The 15,509-nt window shown below is 47.5% G+C and overlaps 8 protein-coding genes across 8 annotated transcripts; 5 read left to right on the top strand and 3 right to left on the bottom strand.

The window, feature by feature from the left end:
- Positions 1-440: 440 nt before the first annotated feature.
- On the bottom strand, positions 441-2,587 carry EYB26_002009 (uncharacterized protein; the record flags this gene model as incomplete). Its single annotated transcript, XM_054261317.1, has 2 exons — positions 441-2,203; positions 2,263-2,587. 2 exons carry the CDS (start codon positions 2,585-2,587, stop codon positions 441-443), a joined length of 2,088 nt encoding a protein of 695 aa, XP_054117292.1.
- Positions 2,588-3,629: 1,042 nt separating this feature from the next.
- On the top strand, positions 3,630-7,197 carry EYB26_002010 (uncharacterized protein; the record flags this gene model as incomplete). The annotated part of the gene is made up of 3 exons (XM_054261318.1): positions 3,630-3,693; positions 3,854-4,351; positions 4,406-7,197. 3 exons carry the CDS (start codon positions 3,630-3,632, stop codon positions 7,195-7,197), a joined length of 3,354 nt encoding a protein of 1,117 aa, XP_054117293.1.
- A 605-nt stretch (positions 7,198-7,802) lies between these two features.
- On the bottom strand, positions 7,803-8,512 carry EYB26_002011 (uncharacterized protein; the record flags this gene model as incomplete). The annotated part of the gene is made up of 2 exons (XM_054261319.1): positions 7,803-8,417; positions 8,471-8,512. 2 exons carry the CDS (start codon positions 8,510-8,512, stop codon positions 7,803-7,805), a joined length of 657 nt encoding a protein of 218 aa, XP_054117294.1.
- A 218-nt stretch (positions 8,513-8,730) lies between these two features.
- On the top strand, positions 8,731-9,672 carry EYB26_002012 (uncharacterized protein; the record flags this gene model as incomplete). Its single annotated transcript, XM_054261320.1, has 1 exon — positions 8,731-9,672. The coding sequence occupies one exon, from the start codon at positions 8,731-8,733 to the stop codon at positions 9,670-9,672; it is 942 nt and encodes a 313-aa protein (XP_054117295.1).
- Positions 9,673-9,842: 170 nt separating this feature from the next.
- Positions 9,843-10,568, bottom strand: EYB26_002013 (uncharacterized protein; the record flags this gene model as incomplete). Its single annotated transcript, XM_054261321.1, has 3 exons — positions 9,843-10,020; positions 10,073-10,470; positions 10,542-10,568. The coding sequence occupies 3 exons, from the start codon at positions 10,566-10,568 to the stop codon at positions 9,843-9,845; spliced, it is 603 nt and encodes a 200-aa protein (XP_054117296.1).
- A 324-nt stretch (positions 10,569-10,892) lies between these two features.
- EYB26_002014 (uncharacterized protein) lies at positions 10,893-11,537 on the top strand (the record flags this gene model as incomplete). The annotated part of the gene is made up of 4 exons (XM_054261322.1): positions 10,893-10,911; positions 10,985-11,003; positions 11,051-11,144; positions 11,208-11,537. The coding sequence occupies 4 exons, from the start codon at positions 10,893-10,895 to the stop codon at positions 11,535-11,537; spliced, it is 462 nt and encodes a 153-aa protein (XP_054117297.1).
- Positions 11,538-12,394: 857 nt separating this feature from the next.
- EYB26_002015 (uncharacterized protein) lies at positions 12,395-13,999 on the top strand (the record flags this gene model as incomplete). The annotated part of the gene is made up of 4 exons (XM_054261323.1): positions 12,395-12,502; positions 12,558-13,093; positions 13,177-13,623; positions 13,681-13,999. 4 exons carry the CDS (start codon positions 12,395-12,397, stop codon positions 13,997-13,999), a joined length of 1,410 nt encoding a protein of 469 aa, XP_054117298.1.
- A 554-nt stretch (positions 14,000-14,553) lies between these two features.
- Positions 14,554-15,471, top strand: EYB26_002016 (uncharacterized protein; the record flags this gene model as incomplete). Its single annotated transcript, XM_054261324.1, has 2 exons — positions 14,554-15,028; positions 15,092-15,471. The coding sequence occupies 2 exons, from the start codon at positions 14,554-14,556 to the stop codon at positions 15,469-15,471; spliced, it is 855 nt and encodes a 284-aa protein (XP_054117299.1).
- Positions 15,472-15,509: the final 38 nt, after the last annotated feature.

Here is a 15,509-nt window from a genome sequence, read left to right on the forward strand (position 1 = left end):
CAGGACGGAGCACTGGTCAACGGGGCCAAGAAAGAGTTCGGAGACTAGGAAAGGCATGACTGTTGTACATAGAGATGCTGTTTTAATGGTGGTTGCGCTTTATCTGGTAGGCCAACTTTGCACCGTAACATAATACTTGATGACTGTTGTAGACTATTTGAAATGAATATAGAACTAGTTATTGAGATGCGATCTCTCTAGAAAGACTAAACTAGGAGTACGTTAACTTCGTTGGCTTCGTTGACTTCAAGGCACTTCATGAAACTGAAGAATATGATGACTTATCTACTATGTACAAGACTACGACCAATTAGGAGGAGCTTATTTTGGATACTTTTCATTGGCTTGGCTGGCTGTTATGGCCTTAGGGTTGAAATTAATCATTCACGCCATACCACAGGGGGGTCTTCATCGCGTCTCTTGACCTATTTCCATCACACTTAAAGGATACAGACAGTTGTGGGCGGAATATTATTCAGCGAATCGAGCCAAATACCCGTTGTAGTATGAAATGTCCCCGTACGCACAAAGACCTTCTCTTCATCGATAGTATCCAAAACGAGTCCCACTCCATCTACAAGCAACAGACACCACACTTTGCTGGGCTTGTACTCATCTTCATCGAGGTCCAGTTGCAAATGCCCCAGTGGCAGGTTATCCCAAGCCGTCTCGCCATTATCGATTTGTGGAGATAGCAAGATCGTCAGAGGCCGTTTTCCAATCCCCACGTCGTTTCTTTGGAATGCGGCTAGGGCTCGCTCGTACATGTTATCCCATCGCTCGGGCTCGTTGGTCTTGTATACCACATCCATTAAAAAGAGTGGTGCAGTGATATACAGAGCCCCATTCCCTTCAAATTCTCCCAGTCCACTTCTTCCAGCACTACCATTAGCAAGTGGACACGGAACTTCATCAATCCTCGCTATTATCCTCCTTTTAGTTCCAATGAGCTCTCCCTTGGAGTGATACCTAAAGCCCACACCCCGATGAGAAACGGCCCCATTCAGAGCCGCCCATGACCATGATGGCGCCCGCTTCTGATGATAATCAGGCCTCGTCATGGCAAGCATGAAGGTATTTGTTTGCCCGGATGCATTGATAATCTCTTCACCCAAAAACCCACTTGACTTTCCGCGCCGACATTCCCATAATAAACCCCATGGTAGGTCTACTTGCCACAACCCCGCGATATAAGCACCGGGCATCCGGTCCCTGAACCTGCGCACAAGACCGCCAATCGCAACGAGTCTATCGCCTGGCTTCGTGAGGAGTCGAGGCGTATAATGGAGGTCTAGAATCGAGTACCAGGCTTTCAGCAGGTCCAGAGTTGGGTCGGGAAGCCAGGCGGATTTCGGTGCGCTCGTTCCTTTATACCATGGCGGGGGATTTAGAAATACATGAGGAGTCTTTATAGTTGACTTTGATATTCGTCCGTAGTCGTCACATGTATGTTTCATGCATCTAAATCTGATTCGTTCTTTGGTATAGCTTAGGATGCGTAGCGGGAGGATGCTTTCTTCGTAGCACCATGCTCGAGCCCCTGTGGGACCGTCGGAGAGGAACGCAATTTTTGTGCGCACGAATACGCGGCTTCCACCAGCAGCTGCGATAGATGGATATGGAAGCTCTTGTACTTCTTCACTATCGGTACGAGGACTCAGAAACCCGTCATGAACAGAAGCGGCCCGACTAGCCTGCACGGTAAGAAAGGAGTTACCAAAGGTAAGATGCATGCGTCCGATTTCTTTCATCTTGTTCGCTTTGTCGTCATCTTGGATAATGCATAGAGCATCGATCCAGAGATATCGCACGTTCAGCCAGCGGGCTACTCGGATAGCGTCACGGTGCGTTTGAGGTAGTTTCGCCTCTGGAATATCTTCCATCAACGCGGATTTTGTATTCTTCGTTAGCATGAGTGGTTGACTTGCTACGCCCCAGACGTAGCTTAGAGCAATGTATCTTCGGTCTTGCTGGGTTGGGCTTGTCTGAATCAAACATAGTTTAGGCGGGTGTTCTTGTCCGGGGCTGTTTTCCCCCAGGTCAATGAGGTAGGTAGGTAGTGCGATATCTTTCCCTATCATGCCGCATTCGGGGTGATTGCTTTCGCAGGTTGATAGCCAGGTTTTGATAAGGGAGACCGCCTCATCAGCAGATGGGTCGATATCAATGAGTCTTCCCCATACATACTCCGCAGCTGGATTATCTGCTTTCAACATTAACACGAAATATAAAGAGCAAAGGAGATTGTAGAATTCTACTCACCATGACGCACAAATAAATATAACATAAAATCCTTCGACCCAGAAACCAACGTAAGCGACTGTAACGATTCAGTCTCCTTGGGGAAACTCAAATTTCCGAACAACTCAACCGCAGCATTCTCCTCCGCGATCGTTTTGAAGGCCACGCGAAATTGCGGTTTTGAGTCTATATATGTGTATAGCCAACGACAAAAAGGGCAGCGACATTGTTGGAATTCTTGGAAGGTGTCGTGGAGAGGGTGGTAGCAGTTACTCAGCTCTCGGAGAGAGGGGATTGTTTTGCATGATTCGCATAGGTCGCTGGTCGCCGTGTGATTTCCGTCCATGCTTACTGTTTATACTCTTATATGACCTACCGACAAAACTGATTATAGTTGGTAATCAGCCTTGGAAAGATTGAGAGATGTGTCAACTGGTGTCGTAAAAAGCGCCATAAGCGCCACGCTCAGGCACTATAATAACCAACTAATATATGAGCACTAGCATCTCGGGATTCGTCAAGATCGAGAGGGGTAGGTAAACGAGTCAGCAGAATTTACTGATTTAGATATACGAGCTACTTTATCGTGCATACTCTGAAGTGCGTCAAGAGATTAATTTAGCCAAGTCCGTCTGATGTCTGGAGTAACCATAATCTCAGAGTGCAGAGAGCTAAGCATCAGATCAATATCAATATTGATAAGCCATGCTCGATTAGGGCTAAGTATTGCCACCAGATAAACCGTAACCTCCAACCATGGCACCTAGCAAGCTCTGTCTGTTTCATCGAGGCACATTTTGATTATCGCAAATATATTCAAAATATGTATACTATGTACACTATGTATATAAACGCAGCACCTCAGGTATCTCTCTCATTTACACGAATCCTAGTCTTATCACAGCAGTCTGGGCCGTGGATATAGTAATTCGGCGTGGCAATTGGCGCTATCTTATCAGCTCTTGGCATCTCCAGTGCGTCATGTACATAATGTAACTCTTGTCGCCTACCGCAGGTCCCGCATGAAGTTCACCTTCCATCGCTTCATACTCTCCGTCGCCTCACATCCACACGCGGATGTGAGGGTTCTACGAGGCCTCGAAAGCAGTTAAGTAAAACGAGGACTGTCTATACTTCACTTCACATCTCTTTCGAATGCGCGCGACAGTGTTTGCGCCGAGGCTCGCGTCTTCCGGGGAAAACCTCACTGAGGCCTCAAATGCGTCGATTTCTCATATCTTCTATATACTTCAAATCTGACTACGAATTCACTATTCAGCCCTCAAACACCCTTCGGATTACAACTTGAATCCTAACATCTGGCTCATCCGCTTCTCACCCCTTCTTTCTCTCTTCTCTTTCACTAACTCGTTCTTTCTTCGCACACCATGGCTTCCCGGGCGGCCATGCTGCTGGACCCGAGGTCATACAGAAAGCAAATGGTTTCTAGTGGTGAGTACTTTTTCGCTTCCTCTCAAACTCACTCAAACACCTTTATTTTATCTTCCCAAACGATCCTTGCGTATACTTTTCTACACTTACCACCTCATGCTGATCCTCTCTTCTTTCACAACCCCGCATGTCCTCGGTGAATCTTACTTACACTTAAAAGGCCCCCAGCAGCACGATAAAACAAAAGCAAGCGCTTCTGCCTCACCAGCGCATATAAAAGACCCAAGGGTGGGCAATACTGTCTTGACTTCACGTTTACAAACTCCCTCTACGAACTCCAACTCCGACACCATGTCTGCCCGTCTCCCGGACATCAAACCGGAAGCGAATTCAGCTCTGAACACCAACAACCAGATGCAGTTCCAGTTCGTTGGTAGTGAGGATATATCTAGTGAGGATGAAGGGAGTATCGACCGAAAGCGGAACCGGGAGAGCAAAGACTTGACCAACGAGCACAAGTCTTTGATCGAGGACATCTACAATGTTGAGCGTCGCGAAGACCAACCCAAAAAGCGCATCAAGACATCTGATGCCGAGGACACAGTGGCTAAGAGCAAGTCACAATTCAGCATGTCTGGTAACAGTGGTCTTGGTGAATACATGAAAGAAGGAAGACAACCATCCAAAACCTCCGCTCCAGTTGTGGATCTTACTAGCGGTGCGTATTCTACATCCACACTTGGACACATACAGAGCTGACAATTCACTATAGAAGCACCGACTAAGACGACTTCAACCGATGATGAAATCGAAGTTACCGGTTCCGTTGATTTGAGCGAGCAGATCGTGTGTTATGGCAAGATTCAAAACGCATTTATCCAAGCGCATAAAGTGCCCAAACCGTCTGCAAACAATTTCTTTGCTGATTACTCCCGCGACTGGCCTTCGATCAAATTGACCACCAGCCATACACCTGGCCGATCCAACAGAATCGATGTCAGTGATCCTTTCGGCCATGTCTTTGGGGCGGTCGATGCCAGAACAGCCGCCGCTATTGTTCCTTTACTTGATACTCCGACCATGAGCATTACCATGACGGCTCGTCTCGAACTACGGAGGAGACAGCCAGACGAAGAGGTCTGGCAGCCCTGCTCCGCCCAGTATCGCGCCGCCATCAATCTGATCGGACCAAGAAAGTTCGCGGACATGGTTGGAAAAACTCTTGGTCACGCAAATGTCTGGTTGGACACCCCTTCCATGGTGGACAGAGGTATGCCCGTTTTCAACCCTCATGCCAAGCTCAGACTTGCGCAGCAAAATCATGGACCTATCGCCGGTTCACGCGTACGAGATATGGCAACTTACGAGGTTCGAACTGCGGAAGAGGTCAACGATGCTGTGATGAAGATGTTCGATCAGCTCAAAAGTGCTGAGAACATTCCTGAGATGGAACCATCTCCTTTGATTCTCACACCTCTTCTTCGTCACCAAAAGCAAGCTCTATGGTTCATGATGGAAAAAGAGAAAGACCGCAAGTACGGATCAAAGGAAGAAGACAATAACTCCTTGTGGCGTGTGGTCTACGCAGCCAATGGAACCAAACGGTATCGCGAGATCATCAGTGGCGTTACTCTCAACGAAGAGCCTGCCCAGACATACGGGGGCTTGTTGGCTGATATGATGGGTCTCGGCAAAACTTTGAGTATCCTGTCCCTTGTCGTTGCAACACTACCACAGTCACAAATCTGGGAAAAGCAGCCACCGCACCATTCTCTTGTCCGAGGTATTCCAGGAATTCGCAACACGAAGACGACACTGTTGGTGTCGCCACTCAGTGCAGTCCACAATTGGGTCGCTCAGATTAAGGAACATCTACAGGATGGAGCCATCTCGTACTATGTGTTTCACGGCCCTTCTCGCACAAAAGTAGTCGAAGAATTGTCTCAGTATGATCTGATCATCACGACTTACAGCACCATTTCGAGCGAACTACGTGGGCGTGGCACCAAGCCAGTGAATAGCCCGTTGCTTAAGATGAACATGTTCCGAATAGTCCTGGATGAGGCTCACGTTATCCGCGAGCAGTCTGCACAGCAGAGCCAGGCTATTTTCCGCTTGAATGGTCAACGTCGCTGGTCTGTGACTGGAACCCCCGTGCAGAATCGTCTGGAAGACCTCGCATCAGTAACAAAGTTTCTTCGGTTGTATCCCTATGATGAGAAGGCTAAATTCCATGCACACATCCTTAGTCGATTCAAGATAGGTGACTCTACCGTCTTTGCGAGCCTCCGTGTCCTCGTGGATTCATTCACTCTCCGCCGTGTGAAGGACAAAATTGACCTGCCACCTCGGGAAGACAAGATAATCATGTTGGACTTCTCTGAGAAAGAAGCAAAATTACACGAATTCTTCCGTCGAGAGTCCGACTTAATGATGAAGGTTATTGCGAACGAGAGTAAGAGTACTATGGGCGGTAGAATGTATCATCATGTACTCAAGGCTATGATGATTCTTCGCCAAATTAGCGCACACGGCAAGGAATTACTCGACAAGGAGGATCGTGAGAGAATGAAGGGCTTGAGCGTTCAAGATGCTATCGATCTTGAGGAAGGTGAAAAGGAAGATCAAGCTTGGGCAATTGACAAGAAGGCATACGAGATGTTTATCCTGATGGAAGAGTCTTCTGCCGCAGTGTGCGCCATGTGCAACAAACCGTTGGTACCGTTGACTGAAAAAAACACGGAGTCCGGTACGCCAAACCCAAAACTTCCAATGGCTGTGATGCTTCCATGCTTTGATGTTCTTTGTCTTGATTGTTTCAGTCCGATGAAACAAGGGTTTGTAATGCAGCCAGAGTCAGCTTCACAACAGACACGATGCGTGAAATGTGAAGGATGGATTGCTATGACTTACTCTGCCATTACACCAGCTGGGCTCGAACAGTACACAGAGAGTCAAGCTGAAGCTAAGACGAATCGCAAGCGGGCAAAGCTTCTAGGAGAGTACGAGGGACCTCACACCAAGACTCTGGCTTTGTTAGAACATCTGCAGCGCACGGCAGCGGAAAGTGCAACTATCAAAGAGGGACCTCCTATTAAGAGTGTCGTCTTTTCAGCATGGACTTCTCATCTCGATCTTATTGAAATTGCTCTGAAAGACAACGGTTTGGATGGGTTTACTCGTATCGACGGGACAATGACGCTTGCAGCCCGTAAAACCGCACTCAACAACTTTGCCGAAGACGACAGCATCACTATACTCCTTGCCACCATTGGAGCTGGAGGTGTTGGACTCAATCTGACAAGCGCATCTCGCGTGTACATCATGGAACCTCAATACAATCCAGCTGCAGTAGCTCAGGCGGTGGACCGTGTCCACCGATTGGGACAAACTCGTGAGGTGACTACTGTGCAGTTCATCATGAAAGCTAGTATCGAGGAGAAGATCTTCGAAATGGCCAAAAAGAAGCAACAATTGGCCGAAGACAGCATGGCACGCGGGAAGCTTGACAAACGTGAAGTCCAAGAGGCGAGAATGCAAGCGTACCGCAGCCTTTTCCGCTGATCGATCGATTTCTATTTATCTTGCCATTTTATCGGTTGATCATTATTTCATTTTTTTTCTTTCTATATTTATGGTGATTTACTCGTGACTTTTTTTCTGCCTGCAATTAGTTTATGGTGTCATGGGTGGCGCTCCGGTTTCTTATCGATACCCTGGTGACTTCTAAACGACGATATATGGACGGTACATTTTTTCTTATATTCCTCTTCTCTAGTTCTGCGGTGCATGCATGTATTCTCTTTTATCTCCAAGACAGTTGAGAAGCTTCAAGGTTGATAGATCGATCTTCTCATTCTCATACAAGGCTATGATCAGCCGTTATACTTGGTTGAGATCATGTTTCTAGAAGATGCTTTACAAGGTCAGCAACTACAGTGGTTGGAAAGATGGTGATTTCAAGGATATTTCTTTCTATTTTTATATACAAGCATGGACGCAAGTCCTGGATATGGTTAAATTTCTTTAGTACGATAGTAATAAAACTATTTTGACCGTGATGCTTTAGATTCCAAAGTGGATTGCATTATCATGGGTATCATCGCATATTTTAAGACTAGAGAGGGCATCGAGAGGTTAAACAGTACGCAAATATTAGTAGTGGATCGTCAATCCTGTCCTTGCCTCTGTTTCGAGTAAATTCCTCTCTCAACAGTCCCCAAAACCAATTCAAGCCTCTTCCCCAACTTCTTCAACTCCCTCGCTTTCTTCTCCCTCGCTTGCTCAACCTGTCTCAGTTCGCTTTCCAATTCCCGAATCCGCGCTTCCTGTTCTGCTTCTGACGACCCGATGCCAGGTAATCTTCCAATCAGATACTCAATCTGTTGTTCCTTAATGATCAAATCGCGAGCTAGTTCCTTTTGCCGATACAAAAACAGCTGAGGCGAATCGGGTACTGGTGGCTGATTCGGATCTCCCTGACCAGGTATCAACGACGGCATTCCTGCTCCATTAGCGCCCGGAGGGAGCGTCGATGTCTCTCCTCCTCCTGCTCCGCCTGCGCCTGAAACTCCCAACGATGGTGAGGCTTGACCTTGTTGTTCGGCGGTTTGTTTTGCGACTGCGCCGGCGGGCATGGGTGCGGCGGAGGGTTGGTTACGAGGAATTTTGGCTAGAGATGGCATAGAGTCTGTAATGCCGGATCCTGGGGGTGGAACTGTGGCGGGAACATGGTCGTGGTATGTGCTGAGGTAGCAGAGGGTTGCGTAGAACTGAGTCGCGAGCTGTATCAGGTGGGTTAGACTGTGGAATAGAGAGATTTGGTAGGGAGACTTACCTGGTCGAGACAGGTTTGGAGTTGGGTTAGAATGTCGGCCATGATGAGTCTAGTATTGAAGCATGTGCTGATGCTGAGAGGTCAAGGATTGAAGCTGGGAATCAGTGTTGATGAAGCAAGAATGGAGCTAGAGGAGGACAAAAGAGTGGAGATTGTGGGGAACCTTCCAAGCTTCTTTTACTTTCGCGCCGCGGGCCGTCGATCAAGAAAGCTCAACCACCACATTCAACGCCTTGACTAGATGTGACCGAAAGGGGAGAATGGTGCTATATACAGCATCATGGAGACTACCAACAAGAAGAAGATTCATTCGCTCATTCTCTTGTAGTCGTATTTCTCACGACATAAGTCCGTTCGCTCGCCACCTTCTCAACATCCCCAAAGCTCCGCCATCGCAAAACCACCATGATTTACCTTCCTTCTTTGCATATGCAAAACAGACCGCTCTACCGGAAAGCACTACTACCTACGTCGGCACAAAATACGAATATACCGTACAGTCTACTCTGCGCCGTTTCGCGTTTGATCTAGAACGAATCGGTGGTCGGGATGATGCCGGTATAGATCTTGTGGGCACATGGCATGTCCCAGGCCGAGAGCTCGCACCGTTTCGAGTCATCGTTCAATGTAAGGCGCTAAAGACGAAGCTCGGACCGAATCTCGTCAGGGAATTGGAAGGCGCATTTCGGCATTCACCTGTGGGGTGGCGGACGAGTGAAAAGGTTGCTATACTGGTTAGTCCGAGAGAAGCCACGAAGGGGGTTAGGGATACTTTGACACGAAGCTCTTACCCGCTTTTTTGGATGATGATGGAGAGTGATGGATCATTGAAGCAGGTTCTTTGGAATTCAAAGGTGGAGGAGCTGGGTTTGGCGCCGTTGGGGGTGGAGACGAGGTATTCCCAGGTTGCGGATAATGCATCTGTTGATCGACCGCGTCCGGATGTTGGTCTGACGTGGGGTGGAAGTGATATCCCAGATATGAACTGTGTCGAGGAAAAAATATCGCAGAAGGAAGCCGAATGGCTGTCTACTTGGGGTTGTCAGGGCTTGCCGGAGACACAGCGATATGAACTGCTCACAGTACTGGAGAACTCGTATCCTGAAATGGCACGAGAAATACTCCATGGCAGTGTCATTGAAGATTCCGATGCAAAGAAAGCGCAGATATTACAGCTGCTAAAAGATAAGTTCAAATATTAAACGTATTCAAAGTACGAGCAATGCGTTCCTATTAATAAACGGATTCTCTTAAAATATTGCATCAATGTATTCAGGGTATATAGATGAATGAACGCCGGTGTTGCTGCCAAGCCCACCATCAACTCCAATCATTGCCATCATAAATTCATGTCAAAAAGTCCAAACACGCGTTAACCTTGCATAGTCTGCCAAAAATAGTTCGCATAGAAAAATCGAGAGAATTTCGGATCGATGTTGACCACATGAACATCCCCCTTGCGACTATTTCGGATAATAGCCTTGTTGTAATTTCCAGCGTCGTCGGCTTCAACGTCAATGCCGAGAGAACGATAGACCTTAAGTCGCAATCTGTTACAGTTAGCCTAGTTGTAGCACAGCTGTATAGACGTGAAATGCGTACATAGTAGCATCATCAGCCTCCCTCTCTCGGCGTACAGTTTCATCACCCTCCAGACCCTGTGCTTCGAGCTCCGCCAACCGTTCTTTCAACATCTCCAAATCTCCCTCCAAACGTTCGGACTCAATCTCCAAATCGGATGCGGCCTTTGCGATACGGAACTTTTGCGCATCGAGTTCGAGAATCTCCTGGGCGTGACGGGCCGGATCGTGCGCGGCCACGGTCTCTTCATAGTTGGTTTCTAGGGATTTCAGGTTGCGGGATAATTTTCGGAGAGCAGTTTCTGCTTCGCGAATGCGCAAGTCACGCGATTGCTGAAGGGTCGTCAAGGATTCATTGATTCGGGTCACAGCGAGTTTGTCGGGGTTGATATTGAAGTTTCCGATTGTGTGTTGGATAAGCTAAACAGATATTAGCTTCTGATCATTTTTGCGATTTTCATATTGGACTAATTGGTAGGTGGTCAACGCACAGTAGCAGGATCTTCATCGAGCAACATTTTGGCTGTATTTTCAGGGATTCGATTCGCTTCTCAGGAAAAATACGAGAGACGACGAGAGCATCTTGAGTCTGTCAGCTAAAAGATAAACGCGCGTCTGCGCCACAGCGTTGCGGGAGCAACAGCCACAGCACATCCAAGGGCCATTGCGTCACAGTGTCTTGCACCGCCACATGTTGAGTCTTGTTATTCCGCTTGATCCAATGATCAACTATCTTCGAGACCAGATCACAAGCACACAACATCTCTTTTCCACCAGCTCGGACGGTTCTTTGTGACCCCAAAACCTCTTGTTAAACTATCTGTCGACACTGATAACTCAATATGGTCACTAACCTACCTTGTACGTGCTGCTCCCTCGGTCTTTTTCATTGTTCACAAAAGAAATGGTGACTGACTGGAATGGTGATTACTAGACGCTGCAGATGCGGACAGGCAAGTACGACTATACTTAGTGTTACTCTAATACTGACTTTTATTAGTCCTCTAAGACCAGAGGAACTTCAGGTCTTGCGCGCACAATATGAGAAGGAGGGCGAATACGTCGGAGTGCAGACCAAGTTCAACTACGCCTGGGTATGTCGGAGCACTATATCCACGATAGTCTTCCATGTTCTGTGTGACTGACGGAATCGACAGGGACTCATCAAATCAAACGTTCGAAGCGAACAACAGGAAGGTGTTATCCTCCTCTCGCAGATCTTTCGCACCGCTTCAGACCGTCGTCGGGAATGTCTCTACTACCTCGCTCTCGGGAATTTCAAGCTAGGCAACTATGCAGAGGCGCGCAAATATAACGATGCATTGCTCGAACACGAGCCCGACAATCTACAGGCTGCTAGCCTACAAGAACTCATTGACGACAAAGTCGCCAAAGAGGGTCTGATGGGAGTTGCTATTGTGGGTGGTGTGGCTCTTGCTGCTGGGCTGATCGGCGGTCTTCTCGTCAGAGGCTCGCGCAGACGTTGAGGGAGGGATCCTACATGACAAATTCAGAACGGCCGATATATGAAGAATCTTTACTCAGTACATATTTTGTTTTGATTGATAGCTAATTGACACGGCATGGGCGGGCGTTATCTCTTACGTTCTCTATTCTTTGAAATATCCTTTTTTTTCCTTTTTTTTTCTTGGCTGATTTGCGTAACATCTCTTTGCTATTCTAATATATATATCAGAGATAGTCCGAATACCAAGTTTCTCTACTCCCGATTCACCGCCAGCGGGTTGCTTCATAGCCACAATACAATACAATTCAACCTTGAACACAGGACCAATGAATGAACAGAGTATGAAGCACCTTGTTGAGTAACAGCCCAAAAAATACTGTGCAATAGTTATTAACCATATTAACACAATACATTGTGGCCAGGTGCTGGTGCCGTGGATGCCGTCGAAATCAGGCGGAAACCACGCAGCTAACGTCATCAGGTCCCGCGGCCGCCATCCATCACCATCCCATCACGAGGCTATCTTTCCTCTTCTCTCTTTTTCTCGCCAGTTCCCTGCATTCTAGGCGGATATCGATGCTGCTCCTTACTGACAACCCATTATTGCATGTGTACAGAGACAAACAAACCCCCGTCTTTTCAATGAGTTGTTTTGCTTGCAGGCTTTGTCCATGAGCCTCTTTGACTCAACCAGATCCCATCACTTGTCTCATCCCAAACATTTCGCTAGCAGAACCGGTCTTTCTGCATCCACGACTTCTACAAGTCATTCTCATATATACTGATGCTTAGCTTCATTTTCATCTCACATATCTCGATATCTTCACCCCACCCAGGCTAGACTTTTTGAGCGCTCGTTCTTAGTTTCCCCTCAATATGCCGGAGCGCGGAGAGGACGTTCTGTGCTATCATTGTAACAATGTGTTTCCCAAAGATGAATTCGGCTTGATGTGTCCACGATGTGGCTCTGACTTTACCGAGATTGTAAGTATTTGCGTCGTTAGCAATATTTAGAAAATATGTTCTGATTCCATAGTAGATCGAAGGAAGCGCCGAGGAACAACATCCGACCGAGGAATACAATTCTCGTGCTTCAAGCCCACCATTTCCTTCTTCACTATCCCCACGGCCGCCTCAATCTCCTCAGTCTCCCCGGTCAGCGCGATACGATGCAGAAAATCCATTCTTCAACCATAATCCGTGGGCCGAAACCAACGACGATGAACCACAAAGATTCGGAAGTCCTCCCAGAGTCAGTCGTCACCAGTATCGTTCCCCGGATGGTCGAATAACGTTTACAAGCACAACTTTTACGACTGGTATGGGTGGACGTGTTAGAAGTCCACCTTCACCCGATCCATATGGTGGTGAACCGCTGTTACGGACAGTTGGCTCTATATTCCAGGAATTAACAGGCGTTTACAACACACAAAACCGAAATGGTCCACCTCCGGACCGAGAAGATCCATGGGAGACTCCTGGCACAACTCGAGGTGCCAATTTGCATGGGGGATTATGGCCAAGGGATACAGACAGCCCGCAACCGCCAACAGTGCCTCTAGCCAGTTTAAACGAGTATGTGTGTGATTATTTCCTTCGTGGGCAGATGCACCACAATCCCTACTCCTCTATGATGATATGAGCTTATATGATTCTAGTATTTTTGACTTATTACGGACGGATACAGCAGGAGATGGGTTTGATCGACCGCGAGGAGGCATTCATATAATGGGAGCCACAGGGATGGGCCCCATGCATCCTCTTTCCTTACTTGCTACCATACTTGGTGGAGGACGCATCGGAGATGCTGTATACTCACAAGAAGAGCTTGATCGCGTCATATCGCAGCTTGTGGATCAGAACATGAACCAAGGAGCGCCGCCAGCGGCCGAAACTGCGATTCAATCTCTACCCAAGAAAGTCGTTGATCAAGAGATGCTAGGAGTAGAAGGGAGGGCCGAATGCTCTATTTGCATGGATCCGGTTGAGCTTGGCAGTGAAGTGACAGAACTTCCTTGCAAGCATTGGTTTCACGGAGATTGTATTGAAATGTGGCTGAAGCAACATAACACCTGTCCACATTGTAGGCGGCCTATTGATCAGGGGTAAGTCGTGCTTTTTAGTTTATATGCGCGGTATATCTACTAACATTGTTTTCTTAGGGAAAACGCTCCCGGGACTAGGAATAATCCCGTAGTCATACCAAGCAGTCCTCCACAATCTCCTCCACGACGCCGATCTTCTGCATTTGGTTATGAGTCGAACCGCGACTACAGCGGTAGCCCTTATCGTTCTCATGGCCATCGAACTAGTAGTGGTTCCTCATTCAACAACAATCATCGAACTTCGCCGCATCACACAGCTTCAGCTCCCCCAGAAGAACGACGAGAACAATCCAGCCAGGACCAGCCCGAAAACCAGTCACAATCCAGTGGTGGAGGAGTTGCTGGTTGGTTAAGAAGTCATTTCGGTGGTAGCTGAATGTATAAATGTACAGTGAGGCTATATGTCGATTTGTACAGTGGCTTGGACTTCTTTCACAATCATATGTTTATAACGAATCCCAATGTTTATTTTGCATAGAGTGGCCGGACAATGAAACGAAGCTCTTTAGTCTACGAGGCATTTGCCTGATCCATTTGCTATGAACCTTTTGTAGTCGAAGGCGCTCCCAGTGTTATCTATGTATCTCTATAATAATTACAGCCCTTCTGTACGCGCTTCAGGCCTGTGTCATCTGTGTACGTATTCGCAAGTATTCCCAAAATCCGAATAGTATCAGCGATTATGGAGATTAGCCGATAAGTCCGCAATATCCGACCCAGCTCGTGCTCTAAACAAATCATATCTCTGGATAGCAAACTCGCGGGGTCTCCATGTTTGTAGACGACGCTTCATCATGATAAAAGCCGTAAAAATCCGATTCGAATCGCGTATTTCTTCTCACCTCCCAACTGTTGCAATCACTTCTTCAAACCCTTCGAGTTCTAACACATCAAAGTGAAGTTTCAGACCACCATTCGACAGACTTCGCAATGGCATCAAAAACATGGCTGATCACCGGCGCCTCCTCTGGTCTCGGAGCCGCAATTGCCGAAGCAGCACTCCAAGCCGGCCACAAAGTAATCGCAACCGCACGAAATCCAACAAAGGCCGCCGCAGAGAACCCGCAAATCTCAAAGCTCGGCGGAACCTGGGTTGAGCTAGACGTGACTCACCTGGAGACAAGCAAGAAGGTCGAAGAAGCAATCAACCAAGCCGGTGGTGTTATCGATGTGGTTATCAATAATGCCGGATACTCGCTGCTCGGCAGTATTGAGGATATGAGTGAGGAAGAGATTCAAACACAGTTCAGCACGAATGTGTTTGGTGCAGTGAGAGTGCTCAAGGGTGCTTTGCCGTTTATGAGGGCAAAGAAGTCGGGGACAATCCTCAATATTAGCAGTTCTGCGGGTTTGGATGGGTTGCCTACATGTGCGATGTATGCGGGATCAAAGTTTGCTTTGGAAGGTGAGTCTTCAAACTAGACATTGAGTCAATCTACATAGAGATATGCTGAATGATAGTATCCAGGCATGTCCGAAAGTCTGTCGAGAGAGCTGTCTCCCTTCAATATCCGCGTACTCCTGATCGAGCCCGGTGAATTCCGCACAAAGTTCTTATCAGCGTACGTCGAGCCGGCTGCTGGCATGAATAAACAGTATGCGAGAACGCCTCTCGAAACATATCTAGAGGTATTCAAGTCGAAGGATGGCAAACAACAAGGCGATCCTGCCAAAGCGGCACAAAGGATTTTCGAGGTCATCAGGAATACCGGCATGGCCGCCGGAAAGGAAAATTTCCTGCGAGTGCCGCTTGGTAAAGACTGCTATGAGCGTTTTCGGGTCAAATGTGAGACTATGCAGGAGAATTTGTTGCAGATGAAGGATATTGCACACTCGACGGGCTACTGATGTCTTGGTCTTCTCATCTAGCAGTGTATTGCTTCTGT

This window comes from Talaromyces marneffei, chromosome 1 (genome assembly GCF_009556855.1).
Source record: "Talaromyces marneffei chromosome 1, complete sequence".
In the NCBI taxonomy this organism is placed as follows: Eukaryota; Fungi; Ascomycota; class Eurotiomycetes; order Eurotiales; family Trichocomaceae; genus Talaromyces; species Talaromyces marneffei.